General features: G+C 36.2%; 2 protein-coding genes and 1 long non-coding RNA gene across 6 annotated transcripts; 2 read left to right on the forward strand and 1 right to left on the reverse strand.

Moving 5' to 3' along the window:
* The first annotated feature begins 307 nt into the window (after window positions 1-307).
* Qm (geranylgeranyl pyrophosphate synthase quemao) lies at window positions 308-2985 on the forward strand. Of its 3 annotated transcripts, XM_078185043.1 has the most exons (7): window positions 308-536; window positions 882-1036; window positions 1115-1259; window positions 1332-1452; window positions 1533-1672; window positions 1730-1832; window positions 1917-2985. In XM_078185043.1, the coding sequence occupies exons 1-7, from the start codon at window positions 480-482 to the stop codon at window positions 2147-2149; spliced, it is 954 nt and encodes a 317-aa protein (XP_078041169.1). In that variant the 5' UTR covers window positions 308-479; the 3' UTR covers window positions 2150-2985. The 3 variants fall into 3 exon arrangements, with proteins under 3 accessions (XP_078041169.1, XP_078041178.1, XP_078041160.1); XM_078185052.1 differs by having other exon boundaries at window positions 860-1036; window positions 1730-2985; XM_078185034.1 differs by having other exon boundaries at window positions 1730-2985.
* Window positions 2986-3019: 34 nt separating this feature from the next.
* Cad96ca (tyrosine kinase receptor Cad96Ca) lies at window positions 3020-27918 on the reverse strand. Its single transcript, XM_078184938.1, has 8 exons — window positions 27780-27918; window positions 15647-15897; window positions 12982-13094; window positions 8845-9268; window positions 8205-8381; window positions 7494-7844; window positions 6704-7009; window positions 3020-6094 (listed from the first exon to the last, which is right to left on the reverse strand). The coding sequence occupies exons 1-8, from the start codon at window positions 27832-27834 to the stop codon at window positions 5858-5860; spliced, it is 1914 nt and encodes a 637-aa protein (XP_078041064.1). The 5' UTR covers window positions 27835-27918; the 3' UTR covers window positions 3020-5857.
* On the forward strand, window positions 25027-27374 carry LOC144468845 (uncharacterized). 2 transcript variants are annotated; one of them, XR_013493878.1, is made up of 5 exons: window positions 25027-25158; window positions 25226-25372; window positions 26619-26806; window positions 26941-27075; window positions 27161-27374. It is a non-coding gene; the product is annotated as an uncharacterized LOC144468845 (long non-coding RNA). The 2 variants fall into 2 exon arrangements; XR_013493877.1 differs by having other exon boundaries at window positions 25114-25372.
* Window positions 27919-27949: the final 31 nt, after the last annotated feature.

The raw sequence follows: 27949 nt of genomic DNA on the forward strand, positions 1-27949 counted from the left end.
TAATTAAAAATAAGCCTCTGTGGTGAAAAATTGTTTAATAAATAAGGATGAATTTGATTAAGTTTCATTTTTATTACTTAAATGTTGCGCAATAGTGACATCTTTAGCATTCGTTCGAAACTCTGAATGACGTATTTTAAAATATTCATGCAATGCTAGGATAATTGAAAACGCAAATTTCTGTTAAAAAAAACAAAAAAAACAAAAAAGGATAATTATAATCCGTATAAATAAATATTTAATAGCCTTTGGTAGTATAGTTTTTGTATAAAAGAAACGACGATTAGCAGTGTTAAAATCAGTTGAAGCGCGCCATTCAGCACGTGACTATGTAGCAGACGATGATTATATGGAACGTGCACGAGTCATACGACAAGTTGAAACAAATATTTGATTACCACGTGTAGTTTTTATCGATCGTATTTTCTAAAATCCTCGTGATCACGAACGTACTGTTGCTTCCGGAGATTGAACGCAGAATGGAGAACAAAAGAAATGTACCGTACTCGGCAGCCGGTGACAAGGAGGAAGATGAGGTTAGTTTTACCGGTGATCTAAGCTTGCTGTTGCTTAGGTTACAGATCTGTCAAAGTGACAACACAATTAAATACACGATACAGTGTTAAACTGTCTACTTTGTATTGACATCTGGAATTTTACTTAACAAATTTTTAGTTACTATAAGAAGTGTTACAAATTTTAATCATGTAAAAATAATTAACAATGAGGTCCTCAAACAGTATATTTTCAGAGTATATCCTTTTCAATATATTAGTAGCATAATATGTAAATATTTGATGTGCTATTTATAATCAACTATCCCTCGTTTTCACTAATCAAACAATTTTGTGTTTTATAGTTTAGAGTTATTTATTTTGTAGATATTATTGGAACCATTTAGTTATATTCTACAAGTGCCTGGTAAACAGATCAGAGCTAAGTTAGCACAAGCTTTCAATTACTGGTTGAAAATACCACATGACAAGCTTCAAGCTGTTGGTGATATAATTCAAATGCTTCATACTTCTAGCCTCTTGTAAGTTTAAACGTAGCACTAGTTCAGATTTTATTATATAGGTTTTATGTTCGATTGATTAGTCCGTGACTTTTCCAGAATTGATGATATTCAAGATAATTCGGTCTTGAGAAGAGGCATTCCTGTAGCTCACAATATTTATGGAATAGCTAGTACAATAAATGCTGCAAATTATGTATTGTTCATTGCCTTGGAGAAGGTTATCGCTTTAAATCATCCAGAGGTGAAGGGAAACAAGAGTAAAGATGTTTTTCCACCTTAGCAATCGATTTAATATTATTTTTATTATAATTAGGGTACGCAAGTATATGTAGAACAGTTATTGGAACTTCATAGAGGTCAAGGTATGGAGATTTATTGGAGAGATAACTACATTTGTCCTTCTGAAACTGCTTATAAACAGATGACTATTCGCAGTAAGTCTTAGATCATAATATAAAAATAGTATTAATTGTTTTGCAAGGACAAGGTGTTGGAGCTAATTAATGTATTGTAGAAACTGGTGGACTTTTTAATCTTGCTGTCCGTTTAATGCAGTTGTTTTCAAATTGTAAAGAGGATTTCACACCTTTGGCAGGAATTATAGGACTTTATTTCCAAATTCGTGATGATTATTCCAATTTACTTCTTCAGGAGGTAAGTAAAGCAGAACAGTGCATATTATTGTAATAATATGATGTAATACTCTTACAGTATGCTGAAAATAAGAGTTTCTGTGAAGATTTGTCTGAAGGGAAATTCAGTTTTCCCATAATCCATGCGATACGTAGTCATCCCGAAGATAGGCAGCTGATGAGTATCCTTTGTTCGAATGCAGATATTGTTGTACAATCTATCCGTGATAAATTGAAGCGTTTTCCCTTAATAGATTGTTACAAAGATATTTTAAGGCAGCGGACTAAGGACATCGACGTAAAACGTTACTGTATTAATTTATTAGAAAAGTTTGGCTCGTTTGCTTATACAGAAGCTGTGCTTCAAGAATTAGATAAGAAAGCAAGAGATGAGATAGAACGTCTAGGAGGTAATCCTTTGTTAATAGCACTTCTAGACGAGATTTTATTGAATTTTAAAGACAAGGATGCTACGCTAAGAAGAAAAGCTGTACCTTAAATTGCCTTTTCAATAATAATACAAATGTAAACGAACATCTGGCCTCACGTAGATATAGGAACCTATATTGTGACCAGAATAGATGTATATATGACTTTAATAACAGCTAACAATGTGGAACTAGATATTTTATACAAAATATCAGTATGTATAAATATACATATATAAGTATCTAGTTTATTGTTTATGTTCTGTAAGAAAGTAAAACAATAAGATTTGTGTTTTACTATTTTTATTCAGTATGTAATATAAGTCACAAACAATGGAGATTACGAAACTTGTACGTTCGTTGCAATGATATATTGAATTCACAAATTTCTCAGAAATAGTACAAATGTAAGCTATTGCTTTTATTACGTACAAAACATTAATTGAAAGCATTCCTATATACTTTTTAATGAATTCCACAATATATATACAATATGCATTAATGGAATGATGATTCATATGTTTAAAATTAGTAAATATAGCAAACGCTATTTGTAAAACGAATTTACATTAATAATTTTATCTGTAAGCATTTGAAAGCTTAACTGCCAATTATAAGCATGCAAAACTTGGCGCCAAACTTTTACATAATCTATCCACTTGTAATGAAACACAGTGATTAATAAAATGTAATTTATTCTTACAACAAAAAATTATACAATAACTTATCAAACAGTAGGAGATATATGTACAATTTACATTAGTGCATAAAAAGGTTTTACAAGTAATATATTTACATTAATTATTATAACATTAACCACGCCCAATTCACTTGCTACTATCAGAATCTAGATTCTAGATATGAACAATTTCAAACAATAAATACAAAACTTATTTGTCGACCAGAAGCGAATTGTATTTCGAATAAATAAACTCGCATTAAACCCGTACAAAAAGCTTTTTCTATTCCGTTGCGTGTTATTTTAACAAAATGCGCCTTCCTCTTCCAATAAAATCGTTGACCATTTATTTTTCGTCACCATACACGAAATCAAAGTATAACTTTCATATTACTTAAATTCCGCTGCATCTAGCAGCTTTTTTTGAATCAAATATATTTTAATGCATTCACCATTTATTACAACATATAAAAGAAACTGTTAAAAATATATAACACTGCGTGTTTATAACGTGTTTAACCCTCGTACAATGAACACAGAGTCATTATAACTTAATTATAGCTGCCTTTATATTCATTAATTTGTTTAAAGTATATTCATTTCCGTTTTAAAATGTCTGCAATCAATTTTATGATCAATGTTACTTTGGAATTCCCATACAATACAAAATAACGTTGCGTTTCTCCAAGATCTTTTTATCCGAGGATAATTAAACGGCTAACAAATATATATTGGCAAGAATTTTCCGCGATGATAGCGAGCCCAGACAATACCGACTAGACTTTTAACAAAAGAGATTTAATGTAAACGCTAATGACCGACCAATAACCTCCCACAACAACTTATTTTGTTTACTTTACGTAGACGCTTATCTGAGTTTTCTCAATAATTTTTTATCGTGTGTTTTAAATGCGCTGCGAAAAGTTTCACACGCGTCTGATCGTTTATTCGTTTCTATTGTGTTTATTTCTACATACTGATTGCTGCAGAGTATTTAATGTAACGAATCTCAAATAATTTCATCGTGTAGTGTAGACTGAAATTGTTAACTTAAAACCAGCTTACGTAGCAATTTGTAAAAGAATTTTTCTTAATCGGAGTTGTTCCTTTGGCAGAAACTCGACTCTGAAAAATTTATTGACGTGCGATAGACACTTTCGATCTTTTGTTTTTCTTAAGGCACGACTGACACCAGTTACCATATTCTACTTAATATTTTTTATTAAAAATATTATATAATTGATTGGAACTGTGACTAGTTCACGGTGCTCTTTGTATGTTAGTTTCCTTTCGTTTCACCCTATATACAAATCCGATAGATACATGTGTATAAACTTAGTCTGAAATTAATTTTACAGTGAACTCAAATTGTAGTATAAATTATTCTTCGTATTTACATAACGACGTAAGTTGCATAACAAGTGCGTGATCAGGTAAAAATTACAAGCGCTGCATTGTAATCGGAGTTGGACAACATTTTATTCCGACGACGAATAGAAGATAAAGAGTAAGAAATATAATTTTATTCGACACTATAGAAATAATTGATTTGCTAACAATTGATTGAGAAATATTGCAAATTGAAACGTTTGGAAATATATTGGCCAATTTATTCGGAACTGAATCGATCACGTATTATAGTGTTATAAAACCCTCACGTCAAATTGGCTGTACACCTTCCAGTAAAACTCGATAAAATAACCAAAGAAGATCGAATATTGAGTTTTAAATAATGGTTGCAAAGGGGATGCTGTAATTTTCAAATCGGCGATAAGATTCAGCAACGAAAAAAAAAGTTATAATATTTTTAGAAATATTTCAAAGAGTGTCAAAAATTTTTAAATTAACCTCCGGCTAGTTACAATTCCTCTGACCATCTACAATAAAAGTTCTAATAGCAAATGCGTGTATCTATCTTTCAACATCCAAAAGTAATTTTGTCAGTGTAACTAGAAAATAGAAAATCGTGAGAATTTTATATTTAACTTCTATCAATGAATTTCTAAATCCGGATAAATAAAAATGCATGAAAAGTGAAAATTTTAGTGTTAACGATAGAACGTACTAAAAAAAATCAGTCGCTTTAATTGGTAACAGTCGAACGGATAAACTTTGATCAACGAAATTTAAACGCACGATACATTCTGTCGTGCGGAAGGCGCGCGATCGCGTTTGGTAATACTATGACGGACAATGCTTCCTACGCATGAATTCCCTTGTAAACCAAAGATTAACGGCTGGGATCACGTACGCGTGATTTCGCTTAACTCATCGTTCAGTAACTCCGATCGATCCTGACACTCTGTGACGCTCATCGCGGGAATCAATCTGTTAAATTATCGTAATAATTACATCGCATTCGTGCTCATCGTTTTATACTCGCACGGCACGTTACGATCGATGTAACTTTATTGTTAGTCGTGCCAATAATCGTTGATCGTCATAGCAACCAACGCGTTCGTATAAATAACTCGTGTCAATCTTTTACGCTTTCTTTTAAATCGACTGTAATTGGCGAGCGGATCAAAGTGTTCTCGCACTGGCAGTTCTAATCGCGAAAAAGGTTAATGATGCGTCACTTTATTAAACCAGCGATCACATCGTTCAACTTATGGACGACGATCTTTTTTTAAAAGAAAGTACAACTTTCCAAGCTCGTTACGCCCGATTGTGCAACCAGCAATGGAAAGAGCTCTAAAACTATGAAAATTGAAAATTGAGTTATACCACATGGTACAACAAAATTTGATCTTGCAGAAGACGTTTTCTTTTAGAAGCAAATTGATAATTGAATAATCTCATCAGCCGACGCCGCGAACGGGTAACTTCTCTCAGTCTGTCTCCGTCTTATGTACACTAATCGTACCGAACCGTGGTCAACGTTCGGTTCTCGACGATCGGATCTAAATATCCGCTAACTCTACGATTATAGAGTCTAATATCTATCTTAGAATTACCAAGAGTATTAATTATTTGGCTCAACTCGCAATAGACGGCGTGTCAATTCTACTGAGCTTAGCTGGTCGATACTTTTGAAACTTTGCTTACGCACTTTGTTCTTCTCACAGCAGGAACGAAAATCGTAGTTCGGCTATATCGTTCACAATTTTTCACCGCTAAGATTGAGCACGTTGTAATACGAATGGTCGGGGAACCTATCCAATTCGATGTAGTCCGTTTCATCTAGCAAGAGGCCCTCTGTCAGTCCGACCAGTTCACCGAAGGAGGGCCTGCAGGCTGGGTCCTTGTCCCAGCAATAGTACATGATGTTGTACAGTTCTCTCTTACAGTGTTCTGGCCTGTCCAGCCTGTAGCCTTCTTTGATCCTTCTCATCACCTGCAACAGATATTTCAAAACATTCGAAATCCGTTTCCTTTTGAATAATCCATTTTTGTGGTTCTGTTCCCTCCATAACGTCGCGGTTTTATTTCTGCCACCTCGTAACCAATTGCGAGGCAGCAGCGAGTCAATAGACAATCAGTGCTAGTTAGTCACAGCTACACTGTGGATCTTTAATTGATTGCATCTGTTGTAAAAAATAGGAGCGACTCGAAAGACTCTTAATAATTGTAGTAAATCAAAGGGATTACTACTAAAACATTATTAAATGTTTTTAATCTTTCAACAGCTCTCTTTGCTACGTCTCGCGACGTTACAGAGAAAGCACTATAGCTATGCTTAATTGAATTAGACTGCAGGATTTTTGGTCGTGTTATCATTCTTAGATCTTTAACTAGACTTCACAAAATGTCTTCTCGTCTTCTAAGAAACAAAATAGACCGTCTAATGAGGAGAACGAACGTCTTCCTCCCAGTTCTGATAAATTAATAGCCCAGAGAAAATAGCTTTTCTAACATCCGCATATAAATAATAGAGTGATTCCATACGACTCTATTAGTTGCGCTATGTATTAGGTTTGGATTAATTAGTCGAAGAGATGTATACCTCAGCAGCCGCCAATCCGGGATAAGGCGTGGACCCCAACGTAACGATCTCCCAAATCAATACGCCGAAGCTCCATATATCCGATTTCACGGAAAATATGTTATCGTACAAGCTCTCCGGCGCCATCCACCTAATGGGCAGCCTGCCCTCAGACTTCCTTTCATATATTTGATTGGCAGCCACGTCTCGGGCGAACCCGAAGTCCGCGACTTTGCACGCGCGGTTTTCGTCAATCAATATGTTCCTCGCGGCTAGATCCCTGTGTATGATTCCTTTGGACGCCAAGTACTCCATACCTTTGGCTATCTGTAAAACACGAGTCGTTTTAGGCGGTCGCCAGTCATCCGCGGACGCGAACGAAAACTGCGACGTCACTCGCAACGTTACCAGTCGACGTTACTGAAATAATTTATTGGCTGGCTTGTGCATAGTCCGTTGAAAATGTAATTGTTCTAATTTTTGGTGATGTCGAATTGGTGTTAGCTTGTTCTTTACATTTCAGTGCAACTATTTCAAAAGCTTCAATTAAGCTATGATAAGCGTGTGATATTGTCGGTCCGATTATTAATTATTCGCGTCATTATTTTTATCATTATTATTATTTATATAGCTCAATGTCTAAACTTAAAATTTTACTTTACAGATATAAAAATATCTACATGTAGCAATGGACAAATATTAATCGAACGTTCCTTTCATAATATCATTCGATATTAAACTGTTAAATTATTGAAGAAAATAGTGTCTTAGCTTTCATCGTGGTCGACCGTTAAAAACATCACCGGTGTACCTGATAAACGAAACCGGTGAGATCTCTGGACGTTAATCCGGGTCCACCGTGGTTTCTTTCTTCCCTCGATGCTCTCAGAAAGCTTTGTAACTTTCCGCCGCTAACGTACTCTAATATAACGAACATGGGTTCGCGTTCTGTACAACATCCCAGCAGCCTAACAACGTTAGGATGAGGATCGAGATTCTTCATGACCCGGAGCTCCTGCGCGAGATCCAGCCGTTCCCTCTCCGTCGCGTTCTCTTTCAAAGTTTTCACCGCAACTATGGTCGTTCCCGACTTCCCGTCTATGTCCAGGGCCTCGCATTTCCAGACTTGTCCGAAACAACCCTCCCCGAGAATATTGAAGACCTGTCACAATCGCAAACAAGTTATCATCTGTGTTTTACCGATCGTCGAACTTTTACTAATGTTTGTCTAAACCTCTTGAGATATCTTTGATACTTTGCATAATAGAGAAGAGTGTAAAACAGTAGAAAATAATAAAACAATGAAAAAGAATAAAACGGTAGAAAAGAGTGTTGCTAATGAAAATTGTAGGATTTACAGAGTTGCATGAGATGGTAATAAAAAATTCTTAGCAAGTGGATACCTAAAGAATGAATAGAGTGTTTCACGTTTTTTAAAATGAAATTTTATAATTCGAATATATTTTTCATGAACACCGAGTGTGTCCTAAGATCCCTATTGCCACTTAACCCTGTCACTGACCTTCAGTCGGTGTCGAGGAAATTCCCATTTATCTTCTTGTTTATTCTGTGCACCGGCTTGACTGTCTTTTTCCCAGGGCTCGTATCGATTGTTATGAGCCTTCGGGCCACGCCACCTTTTTAAAACGAGAGATGGATCGTCCGATATATTTGAAACGCTCACCGAAGCTTGCTCTTTCTGCAACAAATATTAGACGGATATTAAAAATATACACGGGATATTCTGAAAATTTCAAACATAACTAAATCGCTTTTTGACAAACCGCATATAATTAACGGAGACGCTACGTTGTCATTTAACGTCTGAGGATTTTTATTCTGCAAACGAAACCGTCATTTGATAATAAAAGAAAATTGCGAAAAAGTTCTCTAGGAATATCATATTTAATTTCACTAATTATTAACTGCATTTTACTGCAGTTGCGATAATAAATAGTATTGAAAATACGTAGCCACTTTTTGGAACCATCTTTCGCGTTTGAAAAAGAACACAATTTAAATAACAATTATATATATAATATATAATTAGTATATATAATAGGATTAAACGAACAGATATGATTATAAATAGATATTTGTCTTTATATATTCGCATCATTTTCGATAAGAGATCCTGAAAATAATTTCACGGATCTACGCACCGTGTCTTTCTTCGATTTCTTGGTGCTGCAGAATTTATTTCGCAGAGACCAGGCACCCATACCAAGGCCGACCACCAGTACACAGACGGCTGTGACTGGCACCAAAGTCATCGAAATGTCTTGAGAGGGTGGTGCCTCGGCAGGTGTTATTTTCGAGCTCAATGGTGGGCCCTCGACCTCGTTCTCCTCCATAGATCGTACGTGAGGGCCGACAGCATTGTCATCTGTCTTCCCCGCGGGTTGCTTCACCTCCTCCGGCTGCAACCTGGTAGTTTTTGGTATAGAAACCGGTATAGAGACCGGCGGCGATGGTAACGCTGGCTTATGAGGTAATCCTGGTCTCGGGTAGTTCTGCAGGCTCGGCAGGCCCAGAAGGGGCGGTCTTATTCTGCCCGAGGACCCGTGTTGCCCCGGGAAAGGATTCCTGATGATGAAAGAACATAGAATTACCTATAGAATTGACATAGAATTAACATCGCGGTCGAATTGTGGTATCATTGATATTTTTATGCAGTTGCCAGCTGTGCGTGAGCTACGACAACCTTATTTGGACGATTAAAAAGGTACTGTATTTTATTAATAAAATAAATACTTGTAGTGCATTTTAGTGGCGTAAAGTCGAGCGCACATGTCACGAATTTCATACAAATTACGTCACGAATATAAATACAAATTAGCATCTACCATGACACATTTTAACTCCTAGATAAAGAAATAACGAACTCTAAATATTGTCAAAACGATTATCAAAATATTCAGATCTTCATTTTCCAAATTCTATCTAGATTTGAGGTTTCGAATAAATAGTCGCGAAGAAATCAGTATCGTAACTCTTTATTATTTTAAATCTCGAACTTATCTCTCGCAATCGAAATACTATCTGAAAACCGATTTCTAAATTCGCACAAGTCCCCGCAAGCTGCTCAGTAGGAAGTTCCGCAGACCGATTCACGAAAGAGTTCTCAGCAATTGCTATCGCCCCGGCCCGTCTTCCACCACCGAAATAAAAAAGTAAAAACGCGAGCCATCGATGTGCGTCCAAGGGACTCCGTTGAATTTCTTAATACGAAATATCGTCAGCGATTCTTTTCACGGGTGGTTTAAGTCAAGTTGCATTTAAAAGCGCGGAATCGATACTCTCGCCCTCGGGGACACCGTTCAATGACGCGCGGGGAGGGATGGTTCGTCGCTACACAAACGGAACAAGTTAGCATCTACGATTTCTATAGGTGTGTCTTGCGAGAGCTAAATTGGCTCCTCCTTACAACCCGGCGCTTTTCTTTAGCCGCCCTTCTCTGCCTGCGCGCGAAGGTACTCAATAGGGAAGGCCTTTAACTGTGCCCCGACACGTGCATTACACGGATTCAGCTCGTTCCATCATCCTACCCGGCGTGACCCTCATAAAGGTTTCATCTTTCATACAATTTGCGACCGACTTTTCGAGGTGCGTCGAACTTCGGTGGCCAAAAGGACGTCGCGGGCCCCGTTGCCGCACGGTGTGCAACGCGAATGTAAGATACGTGGCACGTCTTGCGTGTCGAAAAACATTATGTGAAAGGATTAAGCAAATTACACGTTGTTTCAACGCTTAGTTGTAGCTGTGTTTATTAAACAACTGCGTTTATTGAATTTTATTCCATCTCGGTGATAAGTGAAAAAATTAACGTGCATCGTACAAACTGTGCCAAAATTATGGTACTTCCAGGAAATGAGAGGTTCCCGACTCCATTTCAAGCAACTTTTTCCTTAACGCAAATGCAATCCGCTCTTTTGTCTACGAGTTATTAACAAAAGAACACTGACCAATGACAGGCGAGCTCCGCTGGCGTTAAGCGGCCGAGCTAATGGACGGTCAAAGCCCAGTGACGTTCATTGACTCAGCCATCTTGCGCCATCTCATCTCGTCTCTCATTGGTCACTGTTTTGCCTCAATAACTCGTGAACAAAGCCACGGATTGCATTCGCGTCAATGAAGAAGTTACTTGAAATTACCTCAGGAACCTCTAATTTCCCCGAAGCGGCACAATTTTGGGACACCCTGTATAATGCGCGCTCGTTTAAAAACCAGGTGTGCAGTAACAGGGCCTGACCGCGTCGACCTGAATCGTTCACGTTGCCATGACTCGTCGCAGCTGTAGGTTTCGTCTCGGCTAACGTATTTTTAATGGATCTGATTCATTGGCGAGTCGCTTGTCTTCTAAATTCGATGGTCAAAGAGTCTGTTGCTCAATTGACCTGGAATTTGTAATTATGTACCCAAAGTAAAGCGATAATTAATTATCTTTTATCGCAGTTCCTTGGTTTTTGTAATGATCGATGTCTGTTTCTATTTGGAGCGGTAAAGTGAAGATTAAAATGATTAGAGTGAAGATTAAGATGATTAAAGTGAAGAATAAAATGATTAAAGTGACAATTAAAATGATTAAAATGAAAATTAAAGCTGCAAGAAGTTTATCTATAAAAAAAGCATTGCTGGATTGTGGATTTTATGTATTTATGGCAAATGCATGGCTGCATAGGAACGTAAGCACGAGAGAAGTAATCTTCAATCTGATTGCCGCTTCTTGAAATTACTTCAGCTAATTACTCCAATTTTGGATAAATATTTGCAGTTTAGCCACCGTGCTCCGATGCATATACAACCTGGGTTTCTACATTCTGATAAATGTCGCTTGGTCAATGACCGCAATTAGCGTCATCATTAACAACTTCCAGCAAAGTAACTCTACTAATAACAGCTTGTCGCTAAGAAGAAGCGTTGCTTTGACACGAAAGTCGAAGTTTTCCTCGTCGGTGTTACTTCCCAAATGACGTACAAGTTAGCGTTTCTCGTTGCTTCAACGCGAACACGCGCAGCTTGATATGCATTTTAATGTTTAGAATGCACCGTGGTACTATAAATTCAAATCCGTGTTACACATCCCGATATACCGTAAATAACAATTCAATGGATCATATCCGTGCAATATCCGGACTGATAATTATTGCCAAAATGTAGTTCAAACCTAATTCACATCTGTATGGTATTAATACTGATGTAGCATGTATAAAGGTAATGCGACATCCAGCGTCGCATCGAATAGCGGATATTCATTAATAATCTCTCGGCGTCTAATAAGTTGTAAATAAATTGTCAATTTAAAATTGTCGTAGAAAGGACAAGATTCGGTATCTCGTTAATACTAAACGCTGTCGGTCATATAACCGGTTCCACCTTTTTTTATTTCATAATAATTGAAACCAGCAAGCTGCTTCTATTAAAAATCAAAGTTTAGACCTCGTAGGTTTATTGTTGAAACAATTTAGTAGCAATATTGCTGGGTTAACGGAAAATCTTACAGGGTTTCATAAATAAATTACTAATAATAAATAATAATAATTATAGACCTGATTTCATCTTTTGCAATCTTATTAATTTAGAAATAATATAGTCGCATTTTAAATTTCTTCTGTTGCGTTTTCTTATTTCGTGTTTCGCCTATTTATCGTTCATTGCAGACATAAAATCTGCTACCATGGTAATTACGAAGTTTCAGTAGCGTATAATGCATTCGTAGTTAGGAAGACGTTTACGTCTACACGCTTTACCACATTCTTAAACGGAAGTCCCGTTTTATACAATATTAAGTATTTAAATTAATCCCCAACCCCTGTGAACAACTTATTCGCCGAAATGGAAAGAGCACTGACACGTTGCTACGGGTGTATCGATTCATCATTAATTTCATGCTATCCCAATCGACGACTGAAACATAAAAATAAAAAGATCATAGCTTCCCCTCGGAAGCTATTTATTTCAATTTTAATTTAGGATAAAGAACGTTTAATTGGTACGAAAACAAATATGTACTAAAAAATCTACCAAAAAGTCTACTAAAAAATCTTATAACTTTTATGATCGTTAATTTCGATTACAAGTTTTAACAACCGTTCGACGTAATTAATACTCCCAGAAAAAATTCACGAAAGTCCACCGTTGCTCGTTATGAAACTGTACGTAGAATGCGGTAGGTTGCTGGTGCTAGCAAAAAACATTGGAAAGACAGAAGTCTGCGGATTTGCAGGGGATAGGAAGTCGTGGTATCGCGGCTCTGATCTCAATCGGTTCACCGATGCTGTCCCTGACAGTTAACCTACCTGGTGTGTCCTCCATTGGGGCCCGAAGTGTTTTTAATGGTGACGTAGACCTCGGTCTTTGTCGTGAGCTGGCCATCGGAGACGGTCACGTAGAGGAACAGGTTCTGGCCTCCCTGGAACCAAGTGGCAAGAAACGACGTTCAATCTCTGGGCATCGGCCGTATGTGGCTGGTCGTGTTACGTTCTCATCGTTCCAAAATAAACGGCCCCGAGACGCTCCTTTTACCCCGCCGACGGCGCGACTCAACCCCTAACGCTTTGCCATCCACAAAATAAAGCGACGAAATTGCAGTCTTGAAACCGTATTTTGCGGTGAAATATTTAACGCATGCTTAAAAATGCAAGAAATTTCTCAGGAAGCATCTTAGTTTTGTCATTTCGTCTTTTTCAACCCTTAAAAACCTCGTATTCAATTTAATTTATATACAAAATAATTAAGAAATTAATGTGTGAAAATTGTTTCCTAAATGAGTAATATTGTTTATAACTTATTCCATTTGAATACAGCAACGATGGTATGCAGATACGATAATAGCAAAAACGGGGGTAAGTAATTAAATTCACGGGTACCGTTTTAATTAATTAAAAACCTGGCTAATCTCGGATAAATTACCATTTCGTATAAATGAACAGAAGTAGGAGAAGATTTGATTAATTATCGCATGGTTTGCAAAACAACAAATCTTTCCGTGATCTTTCGCGGCGGCCGATCTTCGAATCTAATCAAAAGTTCTTTTTCGGATGGTAATTAAAATCGAAATGAGCACGGTATGAATGGAGGTTGCCGCGAGGGAATGGAAGACCAGGTCTGCGCAACGGTGCGCATAGAACATCCACTTGGGAAGGTTAATTTTATGAGACGCGAAGTGGAGAAGCCGGCGAATCGTCGAGCCGTACACGCGAATGCTTCTGCGCGCATTGTACAGAAATCGAAAGGACCGTGAACGCAGGAGGATGTTACGACTGATTGGTTCAATTGCTTGATTTTATTTAATTAAACCTTTGTAATCGAAGATATTCAAATACAAGAATTCAGACATCTCTATTCGGTATAAATAATTGATTATCCATGACTTTTCCATTTTACGCGCGAATTTATTTAATTCATAATTTACTAATAATAATAATAATAATAATGCTTAATAATTCTTGTACTTTGCTGTTTTATGGTTCGCCATTTTTATGGTAATATAAACTAGGTTGCATCGACACGCTACTCTAAGATTTTTGAAACCTGTTTCTAGGAATATTAAATAATTATTTAAGCAACCTTTTTGCTAAAATTCTTCCGTCTGCTATTATTATTAGTATTTTTAGTACAGTTGCTTAAAAGTACGAAACTATGGCCACCTTATAATGTAGGTTAATATATCAGAATATGACCACCCTTAATCTGTTATTAAAGCTCTGACATACAAGATTGTTGTTACAATATTAATGTATTCGCTGATCTTCAAAAAAGTATTTCTACAATTTTAATAGTTGCGAAATAAAAACGTCTGAGACCGTTCATTTTGTCTAGCTTGTTAGTATAATGTTAAAGTCAGTCGAACGACGAACGATCCTTCAGACACCCTGAGGAAGCGCAGAATTATCACGTGAATGAGATGTCGGCCAGGAATTCATCCTTATCGGCGGCAGAATTTGCTAAAGAATCGAACGTTAGTCAGTCGAGGGTAAACAGGTATTTACATGGGACGAGGAAGGCTCAAAAAGACGGAAACCGTGTGCCACATGAATTAATCGACATCGTCCCACCATCATCCTGTTGCAACTGCATCGCCAGACCGCTTACTCATACGCCCGTGGAAACGTTAAAAGATGTTCGGTGTAAAGTCCCTACCACACCCTGTCTATTCAACAGACGTGGCTCGTCGTGATAGCCGCTTGGTTTAATCGGGGAAAGGAATTATGGTACCGTAGAGCTGTCTTTAAACGTATCTGTCCATCTTGTCAATTTGTCAGTTTTCTCAGATAGTAAGTAAATAGCGAATAAACTATGCGCATGTTAGACACGAACAATGGAGTGTCGACTAATCCGATGATTAAACGTTATCTCATCCTAGATTTTCCTAACCCATTAACTGCCACTACCCCCATTTGGGACTTCTTAAAAAATATAGAATATCATATTTAAAGAATGATAGTTTTGGTTTGGTTTTTATGTTACAATTAAATACCATACATAAATGTATAATTTAGAATATATAAAATAATTCATACGATAAAAAAATCTTCTCTTATTAATTTTTATTCATACAACCTGTCACAATCCCCATTTGGAACTTTTTAAAAAATATAGAATATCAAAAATGTCATTCGAATATAATTATATCGTTACACAACTGTTTGTTCATATACCTGAATTTTTCTGTCAAAAATTACAAGAAAAACTTGGCAGTTAATGGGTTAAAGACTATATTCACAAAACGCAGTTATTAATGCTTCCATCGTATTTTATCATTTCGTTAAGCTAACATCAAACAGTGGATTGAACTATAAAAAAGAAAGACCGATTAAACTAGAAAATGCATGAATTTCCACCATGTGAACCGCACAGGGGTTGATAATTTTTCGCACCTGTTGGGACAAGTCAGATAGCGATTGAAGTTCGTAGAAAGCAGGGGGTACCATAATAGTGTCGAGGCATAAAAATGGTACTCACCCTGTCTTTGAGCGTTTCGTTGACGTAGATAATGCCAGTGCTGTTGTCGATGAAGAAGGGAAGAGGTGTTTGCGGAGTGTCATCGCCATTGTAGCTGTGGCCAATGGATTCCAGACCATAGGTCAGCTGATCCTGTTCATTATCCTCGGCGCGGGCTCTAGTCACGACGCTACCCACAGGCTCGGTGTCTCGAAGCACCAGATTTCGGTCTATCGACATCACGGGCGGCGTGTTGTCGCTAAATTGACCTCCTGCAACCGCAAATCAATCCGCAATTATGACCGCTGATCTTCAAACTCGTGCGAACTTATTATATCAAAAAATATTGTGCACATATAGTGCTTTGAAAAATTTTAACTTGCAATATCATTGTAGAAAGCAATTGTAAAATAATCCTTGTCTATTAAGAGGTTTAATTATCCCATTTATTAATATGATTGATCTACTTTATATATTTTATATAGATAATAATTTTATGACGTTGAATTCGTCTAGCTATCGACTATTAAAAATTGTCCACTTCAATAGTAATAATTTATTTGTTAATATATTTTCAAATAAAATTTTGCAAATATATTTCCCTAAATATCATCTAAAAAAACAATTTAAATAACTCTGTTAAAATTGGCTTAAACGAGTTATTGAGTTTGAAAAAGTAGCCGAATATTAACGAGGACCACGCTGTAGATAATTCTTGCATCCTTGAATCGATCAATATACAAATGCTTCCGTGGGCAGTAAAAACTAAAAGGCGAATAAAGAAGATAAAAACGGAGCGCGAGGGAACGCTGTCCATCGAGGACACGAGACTTTCACGGCCAAGACATTTCTATAAAATTCTCGCCGTTGATGCTCCCAGACATAAGTCGCGTCCTTCCATAACGTTTACGCAACTATGCTTGTCCACTAAAAAGATGACGCTGCAACAATCCTAGTCCGGCAAAATATTTACCAAGCTTGAAACAAAAATACCTTTGTTCCGTATTCTCTTCGGTTTTGCTTTTTTCATCTCTAAAAATTTGCTCGTTCGCGAATCGAAAACAAAATATTTGAAAATCGTCGAAACACGACGTTTGCTACAACTTTTCGGATCCAATTCGCGTTCGAACACTATAACTGCGCGCGGCTCCTACGGCCCGGGCTCTAATTACCTTCAGATTTACCGAACGGTAATGAGAGAGAGCTGTGGGAGGCCTGAGAGATCGACCTTGATATCCGTTCCTTCTTGGATTTCGAGTTCATATCGTCAAGTAGAGTGTAACCTTCCGTGCCACGGCTCGAGACCGTGATCTTCGAATTTTCGTTAACGATAATTGGCCTGTTATCCGAATACAGATTCTATTTACTCGGAAAGATGTAACAAATTTTGTTCAATTACGGCTACATTGCATTTATAATTATTTATAAACTGTGACATTATGTTTTATTTAGAAGCCTATTCTTAACCTTACATTCAATTTTTTAAGTTCCAAATAAATTTTGTATTTTTCTTCTCATTCTACCCTTTTGCCGACACTGAAATTGGACATTTTACATTGCCAACAAGTTTTTATTAATTTGGTGCTGCTATTTTAATGTCAAAATCTGTTTAAGTATTATCATAACTATTTTTCATAATCTGTGTATCATTGTTTCACCGATGCAAGAAAATAGGGTATCGTCTATTGTCATTCAACAATTTTTGTCACCGTGAGAAATTCAAAGAAAATGAAAAAGAAAATTATTTAAAATACTTTATAAATGTATAAGGTATATCAAATATTTGTCCATTCTCATAGTTCTCTTATTAGTGGTACTCCATTAATCCTTGTAAACTGTTGCCAAAAATTTATATTTATATTTCATTTACATTTATATTTATATCTATTTTTTATTTATATTTATATTTTATTTACATTTATGTTTTCTGAATTAAATGGAGCCGCAATCAACATTCAATCCCAGCATTATTATCGCGTGCACTCTGCGCAATCCGTTGACGTTCAATTAACCGCCGCGCTTCGCGATTCCTAACAAGAATAGTATTTGCATAAGTATGCGTGGCTCTCAAGAATGAAGGATTACGCGAGTGAGCCCGACGGAAAACGTCCGACGCGGTGGTCCCCCTTGTCTTTCTTTCGCGGAACGGGCGAAAAAAAATTATTGAAAGTTCTAATAGGATTGCGTTTTCTCCATCTTGGCTGTCCCCTCCGCGAAGCTAATGGCCGCCATTATTCACGAGGGAATACCGCGTAACTGTATTCTCACGGTGCAGTGACTTCAATACCGCTATAACGCGCTGGAAATCAAGAAGCGGCTATATTGTAATGCGCCGGGCCCGCGATGAAAGAAGCCACGTTATAGAACGTAGTCATCGTTCATTTGTCCAGGTGCCGGGTAACCTCGATGAAACTGAACAATTCACGAGGACGATTCCCTCGTCCGAACGGTGATTGCATCGTATCGCCCGAGATAGTTTACGCTACGTTTCCCCGCGAATCGAATAAATTAACATCCGATATCGCAGCTTCATTTCGCTTCGATTTAATAATGAATAATTCAGGGGGAAGATATCGTTGAGTGACATCTTGCCAATAAGGAAGCGTCGATGTGCGATGTATAGCGCTTAATTATTTTTTCTGGTTAGCTAACATTAAAATATATTTATGTATAAATGATATATAAATATATAAATAAAGCTTGAATTGCAAATAAAAGTTTGATCGCAAACAAAGTTTATTTGCGAATAAAATTTCAATCAGAAGTAGAATTTAAAATTACATGTAGAATTTAAAATTGCAAGTAGAATTTAAATTACACACAGAAATTAAATTAAAAATAAAATATTTAGTCGACAGAGAAATTTTCAATTTTGAGTGTCATTTAAAAATCGTTTTCAATTTTAAAGACGCAATATTAAAAATCGTAATTTAAGAAAAAAGTGGTTTTCGTAGATTAGTTAAGCGTCGACGTAGATCCTTTTTATATTAAAATTTACGCAATATACTGTTATTTTCTCTCGGCTCTTAGGTAACTGTAATTTTTGCGGACATTGTATACGGTCTGAGTCACGGTACGGTTCGTACCATGAAAATATTAACAGGTGATGGCAACGTTAATGAACAGAACACACACGCGCATGGGAATTTAAGAAATGAGTCTCGCTAGAAACAGTTTATTCTAGAAAATGGTGGAATATCATCTAAAATATTTCGTTTCTTATATCATTAACGAAATTTATCCTATTTATATTATTAATAAAATATAATTACACTATTCAAAAAGTGTATAACAATTACAGTATTAACATTTCGACTGACATATCACCATTTCGTGTTTGGCAGAGTTTCTTAATTACATTAATACTTGCAAAAGGTAAGAACGTTGAAAAAATAATTAATGCCATATAATTCTGCTGTGCAATTTTAATATAATTACATTAACTACTTTAATCTTATAAAATTGTTTAAATTTCCATCGTGGCTGTCAAGCTGTCGACAAAACCAATATTACATTCCTCCCATGTTTATTATAAGAAACTAATTGGTTTATTAACAAAATCAATGTTTTCACGGTTCAATGGTCGCAAAGAAATCAATGAAAAATTAATGATCGGTGTGAGTGGTGAGTGTACTATGTCGAATGTTTTGTTCGTTTTCGTATCGCCTAACCACCCTCCTAAGTGGAACGATCCGATTCGCGTGCGGCGTCCGCGACTCTTGCGAACGGCCGGCAACAAGTGGATCCCTGCGTTTTCGACGTCGCGCCGCGCCGCGCCGACGAAAAAGACCATGATTCGATGGCGGCCGGTGGTGCACACACACACACACACCACACATAGAGGCAGAGGAGGCAGACAGACAGTGTCAGGCTAGTCGTTTGGTCGCACTTTCATCGTCCCACTTTCTCCGTCTTGTTCGGGCCGCCTTTGCCCGTAGATCCGACGCCGAGAGCATTTGTGCCCGTTCAATTCTTCTATTTATCGCTGATCTTTCCACAGATTAGGGCTCATAAGAGCTAGAAGCTATTTCCTCATCTGGGGGAGAGTTGTGTTATATCACTTATAATATTGTGCACTGTGATATCAATTTGTCGCTGAAAGGTATACGCGGTGATATTGAAAAATATTATTATATCGATAATTCGTCAAATTAAAAATACGATACTTTTGTCTTAATAGAAATTTTTTTTAGTGAAATTTAGGCTTAATATTGCAATGGTATTGCAGGAATAATAATTATAAAATGGTTTCCCTTGCTCTGGATTTTGTGGCGTTTAAGGGTTGAATACTTCAGAACGATAAATGAAGGAGCTTTGATAAAGCAAAAAGTTGATGCATTACAACTTTAAAAATATTGAGAAATGTAATTTCTTAATTTTCCCCTGTTGTCTCAATCAATTACAATTTTTCTAAAGATATTTTTACAGGTTATCTGGTTTGATGAAAGTTTAGTTTTAAAGAGCGTACACTTACTTTTATTTATCATTATATCTTTGTTTTAAATGATCAAACTCTTGTAACGTATACCATTTTAATACTAATATTAATAATACAATATTTTAAATTAATATTAATAATACTACTATATACAACGTTCTTATATGTGCATTGGTACCACAGTTTTGTAATAATTAAAAACAAGATAAAGAAATATATTCACCAAAGAAGCTGCAAAAATATCCAAGTAATCATTAAAAAATAATTACATCTGAAATAATAAAAGCTTATATAATTTACCTTTATTTATTATCACCATATTCACTATATTCACTATGTTCACTATATGTATAAGGGATGAAACGTTCAAAATACGCTACCTGAATAATTTAGCTCCATTTAACAATAAAACGTAATACTAAAAAAATGTATTAAAATCCTGTTTACTTTAAATCAAATCTTAATCGATTATCGATAATGTTACAATCTCTCCGTAGCTCTAGAAACAATAGAGAGCAGAAAACTCGATTCTTCTGAAGCCAGAAGGTCGAAGGTTTCGAAACACTCCTCATAGAATATTCGAACAATTCGAGTTACTTGTTCGAAAAGATCGTTTACGGCGAACAAATATTTGTTCTCCAAACGAAAGGAATAGCTGGGGAGTATCCGTCAATCATCTATCGCAGGAATGTGTTCCGGGAACGACTTTTTAACCGTTTCTTCGTATCCCCTTCAAGTATTTTTTTGCGACAGAGAAGAAACAGGCGCGAGGAATTCGAGCGGAAAACGGTTCGCAGCGAGAAAATAAAATTATAGAGAGTTTGGGAACAGGGTAGACGAAATAATGCTTCGTTCGTGCTGATTCAATATAAAACAGATGCAAATGTATGCATAAAATAATGGTTAGGATAATAATTAATAATTTACCGACCGGTTATTCGGCCGTAAATATTTCTAGGATATTATAGGGTAATTAAATGTATTAAAATATTTATACTTTCAGAATTAATTGGCATTAAATAATATTTGTTTTATCTATTTTTATACTTTGCTTTTGCTCCGATTATTTTATTAATCGCGAAAGATATCTAATATTTAAAAGATTATATATTAATATTAGAGTTTACAGTGGCTCAACGTTAAATTTCAGTTTCCATTTTTATTTTATTAACCGCGAAAGGTTTCGAATATTGAAAAAATTATATAATAATATTATTTGACGACAATCAGTACACAGACTACCTTTCGGGGTGGGAAAACCGATTTAAGGGTTGGTAAAGTGTTAACAATAGCTCGTAACGTGGCAGACGAACTCAGTTTTGTCGATTGAAAACGAAATCTAAATTCTAAATTTGATTGTCGTTCGTGTGAAAATTATTCGCAGATAAGATCGTAGAAATTGAAAATGTGAGTTGCTTTTCGAAACTGAAACCGGGACGATGTTTTTCCGATTCGTGTTTACGCCATGAAAATCTAACAGAGTCGTCTTCTGGTTACCGAGACGCAAAATTGGTGTTAGACCGTGAAATCGGAGAACTGTCTGGTTAAGAAGTTAACGGTTGAAGCGTCGAGCCGCAAGTAATTAGGTCGCTAGACAACGCATAAAAACTCAGGTGCAATCGAGCGATCATCTTCGTGTTCCGCGAGCAAACCCTGCCAAACCGAAAACTCTGATTTCGATGACAACGTGTAAAAGAGTTTGTCCAACAATTTGTAAAATACAATATTATCTCGCACGTATTATTATCAATATTATCTGTACGTACAGTTGAAAGTGTCTTAAATTTTAAGGATTTTATGTAGCATAAAGTTCTGCTCAGTCAGGCATTATTTAAACAATATTAGCAGACTATGAACGTCGTACATTTCAAACGGAATTTCAAATAGCAAGTTAACTAAATAAATTAGTTTAGAAGTTATTAGTTTTATTCTGATAATTTTTATAGAATCGAGCACTGCGTTTTTATAATTCTTTTGGTTAGTATTTTCATTTTGAACAAACTCGAATAAATTGATTTCAACTTGAAATTTAATATATTCTGGTATCTTTTTCAAGAGCCTCTTTAAACTTCTTAAACATTTCGTGCGACATTGTTATAGTTAAAATTATTTACCAGTTTTCAAGGTTCTAAAATACTCAATTCGACTTATAAAAATCGCATTAAAATAACAAATGTACTATCAGTGACACGTGATCGAAAGAATGCGTTGATTTCTCGCGCCGAATTTTAGGTTTAAATTTCATCCACGAATTGGTACACTCCGTGGAAAAAATGATCGATTTTCAAAGCTACATTTCGCGTTGCAATATTGTTGCACTTCGAGTCTTCTTTATTATGAAACGTTGCCGAGGAAAGTCGATGGAGTAGAAAATCGGAGTTTTAACCGGGGCGTATATGGAACGCTTCGGATAACGTGCATCCTTGCAAAGGACCTTCCGTGTGGGAAAGGCCCCGCCGTCTGAACTTTCACTTCAAGATGGAGAGAACCAGACGAATCTCCTCGGCCGCTGTGAAACGGTCCTCTCGATGCGTTAAATATTTTTGTTCGTGCTTGTGTGCCGGCCTGTACGAAAGTGAAGCGTCACACGGACGAATATTTAAGGACCGACGATGACCTCACCGTAGTGAAAGTTCTCCGGGCTTTGGTTCTCCCCGTGGGTCATTAAAAACGAGAAAGAGAGAAAAAATGGCGGCCCCTTTCGAATCGTTGTTGCGACCCTCCGTGTATCCGGTCCGTCGACAACACGTTCTCCGTTGACGTCAGAGCCACCGTGGATACGAATTCGATGGTCTTTCTTCCGGGCAGGTCCAGCTTTCGTTCGCAAACGATAACGAACTTTCTATCGTTTAAGCGAGCCATAGAAAATTATACGACGCTTGCGCCGCTACGTAACGTTATACTGGGTGGGCGATACGACTTGATCACCTTGAAGGAATTCAGAGCTGTCTACGGCGGACCGCTCTCGCGCTTCGTCGATTTATCACAGTTGAACAGATTAAGATTTTACCATCCGGTTATTTGGCTGTAAATATCTCTGTTATTATAGGGCAATTGAATCTATTAACATTTTTATATTTTCAGAACATTGATATTAAACTATACTTATTTTATCTATGTCATTTATTTTATTTTTATTCTATTTACCTTGTTAATATCGAAGGGTATTTAATATTTAAATAGTAGCTCGATGTTAAACTTTTGTTTCTATTTTTATCTTATTTATTTCGTTAATCGCAAAAGATATCCAATATTCAAAAATTATATGATAATATTGGTGCTTACAGTAGCTCAATATTAAATTTTAGCTTCCAATTTTATTTCATTCGTTCTACTAATCATAAAAGCTATCTAATATTTAAAAACCTATATAATAATATTGGAGAGTACAGTAGTACAATCTAACACTGTTTTCTTAATAACAGATGGCAAATTATTGGTCGCCATAATGATCGATTCGTAGGCTACCGTTCGGTAAAGTGTTAAAGTGTCAGACGCTGTGTCATCGGTATTTGCAGAAATGTCGAAACAGAACAGAACTTTACATTGAACCTGCCACCATCGGTCAAATGGTTCTATATACAGAGACTCCCATTAATATTCGGACTACTAAAACGCGATAACTTTTTCAGACCTGAATTAAACAGCTTAAAATGTTTAAAAACAGCTAGAATGTTTATTTAAATCTTTGCTATTGCTTCGAACGATGAAAGAATTTCTGTCGAATAAAATTGCCAGAAAATTGTAAATGAAGTTTTTAGAACGCCATTCTAAAAAAGAATCTCTGATCTTCGTATTTATGCTAGATTTATTCGCGAACGAAATTTTTATATCGCTAAAAATACCTCGAAAACCTAGAAAAACGTTTCCATATACCATTCGAGATCTTATGCAAGACATTTCTTTCGAATATCTCGTTTCAATCCAATCGCTTGACATTAAACCGGACAAGTCGGCGCAGTCGGATCTATTGCAACGCGGTCAGACAATTGGGAAAACCCTCGCGTAAACGGTATGCGATCGACGGAGGAGGAGAGGGGGGAGAACGTTACTCGAGCAAGCAAGTGTGTGTTTTGTCGCACCGACGTGTGAAAACTTTCTATTCCTTCTCCGCCTAGGAAGCCCGTAAGATTTTCGCGGCGCTTTTTTTTTACCTTTTAACGAATCGCCGGAATTGTCCGCTAATGCGTTCAATTCGCGCTGATTATTCGCTAATGGTATTAACGCGAAAGTCGCCGTGCCGGGCGCGGAATCGCTCGGGGAAACGAGAGAGAAAGATGGATTTTCAGTGCTGTCTCTTTATGCAAAACTCGATTTTCACGGATTATTTCGTGCCGAACCGGAACGGAGGAAAAATTCAAGTCACCGAATAGAACATTCCTAGTGGTAGAAGTGGAAACAAAAATGGCGACTGTGAGTAGAAAAGTAATAGAAACATGATTGCATAGGAGATACTGCAACGAAGACTTAAAAAATAGAGTTTTGTTCATGCGATTGAAAGTGATTGTTGACTCTTTTTCTATTGTTATTTGAATTAGAAATATTATGCACTTTCCAATAAATTATTTGATAAAGAATTGATACATTTTTGATCAAACATTGAATAATAGTTCAATAATAGTAATAGTTAATAGTAAAATAATAATAATAATAAATAGCAAATAGCAGTAATAATTAATGGTTAAATAGCTGTAATAATTAATGATTAAATAGATATAATAATTAGTAGCTAAACAGCAGTAATAATCACTAATTAAATAACAGTAACGGTTAATATCAAAATAATAATAATAATGACTACTTGAATAGCTGTAATAATGAATAATTAAGTAACAGTAACAATTAACAGCGGAATAACAGTACCAATTAATATTAGAATGATAGTGTTCGCTATCAAGCCGAGATCGAGTATTTAAACGTCTGATATGATCTATGTAAATCCCCGTTAGATGACGTATAAATTAGTTCACGGAAAATGGCGGCGTCGCCGGTAGATTGTGCGAAAAGCGCGACCGTGGACGTTGTAATGGTAATTTTTATAGGTGGCTTCTCAGGCGGCGTTTACGTGGAAGAGAAAGGGAATCGTTCGTGCAACGTAAGAGGAATGTTGCGTGGATGTGAGACAAGGCGGCACTGTACTTTGTATTGTGTTTACTTAACAGGGCGAGTCCCTTTGGATGCGGTACAATTAAAACTTCACGGGTAGACAACGAAGTGATGTATGATCGTCGCTTATCAATTACTGCAGAAATGATCGTCGCCGTTGATTGTACGCAATGTGTCCGAACTTTTGTTGCTTTTGTTGTCACGTATGTAAAAATTAATTTATTCATCTGCTAAATTTTGATGCATTTTTTGAGAGCATTTTTACGAATTTAATAATTTTGGAGTAAGATATTTAGAAATCTTAATCTAGAGTGGTTGGTAATTTTTAAATTTACCCCTTTCTGGGCTCTGGACATCCACTTTCTGTTATAGGATTTCTATCATTCGACTTGTATTGTATTGATTATAATATTATTCTTTTCGATGATAGGGGAACTGGTATACAAGATCATAATTAGAGTGCATCTTTTAAATTTTGCTATAACTGTGAATAATGAAAAGAACAAATAGTTCGCATTTCTTAAATTTTTTATTTATAACGAAAATTTAAAAAATGTTGCACATATTCTGGTTGGCCTGCAATTAGTTCAAACAATTAAAGATCATAAAAATTACAGTTTTGCCCCGATTGTTGACGCTTCAGATCAATAAATGTAAGAAATTAGCAGTTTTTAAAATCAATCAACGTAATTTAATCTCACGTAATTAAATAGTCATCAGGTGGAACAAAAATTAACGAAACCGGTGCGATGTTAGTCGTGATAGAGATCGAACGATTGTTCCAGAAGATATTCTTTCATTTCGTAATTTTAAACTATCCACAATCTGGTTTCACGGTTGTCCGAACCCGTGCATCGGAAGAAGTCTCCTCGACGCTTTCTCCGGGATATATTAGAAAGTATAGGCTACAAGAGCACGGCTACAGTAAACACACAAATACATTTAAACAGTTCTGCAGTGAAATGTGCTTCGAATTTTGCGATTCGCGAATGAATGTTCTCTTTTCAAGTCTTTGATACATTTTGTTGTGAATTGTTGGGGAGAAAAGGGTGTGCAATTAATTAGGTAATTATAAGACACATGAACGAAAAGAAAAGTAATTGAACAGGAACAAACATAAAATTGTAAATTCTTGCAGAATTGTAAAGTCTCACAAAATTTCAAATTCTTAAAAAATTGCAAATTCTCACAAAATTGCAAATTCTTACAAAATTGCAAATTCTCACAAAATTGCAAATTCTTACAATATATCAAATTCTTACAAAATCACAAATTCTTACAAAATCACAAATTCTCACAAAATTCAAGCATCATCGTTTTCTTTGCGATGCTTCTCCAAAGCTTTCCATATTCACAACACTGTGTTACTCTACCTATTTCGTTTAACAGATTCCAAACAATCTACCATCAATTGATTGCCATCCAGTATGATAAAAAATTTAAATTTAGAAAGGCAGTTCATCGAATTATCGAAGCTTTTCCAAGAACCATATGCTACAGAAACATGCCAGTTGGTGGAAATAAAATTTCCAACACGAATATATCTTAAGAGCAAAAACGGTAACAGGAAAGACCGGATTATTTATTTTTGAGAAAATTAGATGCTGACCTTTTCGCTCAAAAAACCAGCTAGCGAGGTATGCACGCTATCTCCTTTATCATTGGTATTCGAAAGTGGTGATATTTAAGTACCTTTCTACGGGGTCTGCTAAATGCGAGTTCTACTAGTTTCTAAATAATGTCGTTCTAAAATTCTGTTTGTTTATTACAGCTATTCAATCATTCGAGAAAATATAGGACGACGAACGATATCCATTTTCTTTGCAACTCTTTCTTTTCACTGAAACTGTAAAGGAAATCGTAAAAATCTAATAAAACTACTCGTTTTATAATTTTACACTTGATTGTAAGCAAATATTTTCTAATTATCGTTAATTACGAATAATGCTTCATTATTTATAATGCTAATTATCATCATCTTATAATTACAGTATTACAGATGGACACAGTGACGGACATCTATAATTGACGCATAATTTTCCATTACTTTCTGGGCTATGTTTTTAAGTAAATTAAACTTTTAAACAAAAGCAAATGGACATGAAAATAAATTAAGATATGATCTTTATATCATTCCCTGCAGCCCTTCAGGACTTCTCGATTGTAATTGTTTTTTCATTTTTTCAATGCTAAAAATTGTGCAATATTTTCACCTTAGCCAAAATTTCAACTTATTTAAGAATATTTTATGTTTTGTTAAAATATGGAGTAATAATAGGTGCACACGGCCCTTTATTCTTAAACCTCTCTATATACATACATATTATGTATATTCGAGTAGAAATAATTCAAATAAATTGTATATTCGATAAAGAAATAAATATATTTTTAACCACTGAAAGTTCGAAGGAAGATTTTTCCGCGAAGTGTCCCAGAAAACACGGCGATTCCACTTCGGCGGCGAGTTACGGTACCCAATGCTAAGTCGCATGCAAATCAGTACGAAGTAGAAAATGTAACACATATTAAGTGGTACGTTGTGGACAATTCGCGGCGCGGAGACCTGGCAAAAAGCGCTCGGCGAGCGAGGAAAAATAGAGGACGTCTTACCGGCCGTGGTCCAGAGGCAGAGCGCCGCGACAAGGATGGTCGATCTGGCGAACATCGCTCCGCGTCGGCCGACAACGCGTTGAACCTTGATCCTCTGCGATCCTCCCGAATCGGGCGGCGATCCTCGTGCACGTTGACAGACAGTACCGTCGCTATCATCCGCCTTGCTC

This window comes from Augochlora pura, chromosome 1 (genome assembly GCF_028453695.1).
Source record: "Augochlora pura isolate Apur16 chromosome 1, APUR_v2.2.1, whole genome shotgun sequence".
NCBI lineage: Eukaryota > Metazoa > Arthropoda > Insecta > Hymenoptera > Halictidae > Augochlora > Augochlora pura.

Excerpts from the sequence above, each read along its gene's own strand:
- Qm (XM_078185034.1), top strand. The coding sequence starts at position 480 with ATGGAGAACAAAAGAAATGTACCGTACTCGGCAGCCGGTGACAAGGAG. Across the intron at positions 1,260-1,331 it reads TCGCTTTAAATCATCCAGAG|GGTACGCAAGTATATGTAGA; the intron begins GTGAAGGGAAAC and ends TATTATAATTAG. Across the intron at positions 1,453-1,532 it reads TAAACAGATGACTATTCGCA|AAACTGGTGGACTTTTTAAT; the intron begins GTAAGTCTTAGA and ends AATGTATTGTAG.
- Cad96ca (XM_078184938.1), bottom strand. The coding sequence starts at position 27,834 with ATGTTCGCCAGATCGACCATCCTTGTCGCGGCGCTCTGCCTCTGGACC. Across the intron at positions 13,095-15,646 it reads ACGAAACGCTCAAAGACAGG|GGAGGCCAGAACCTGTTCCT; the intron begins GTGAGTACCATT and ends ACTTGGTTCCAG. Across the intron at positions 6,095-6,703 it reads CCGGATTGGCGGCTGCTGAG|GTGATGAGAAGGATCAAAGA; the intron begins GTATACATCTCT and ends TATCTGTTGCAG.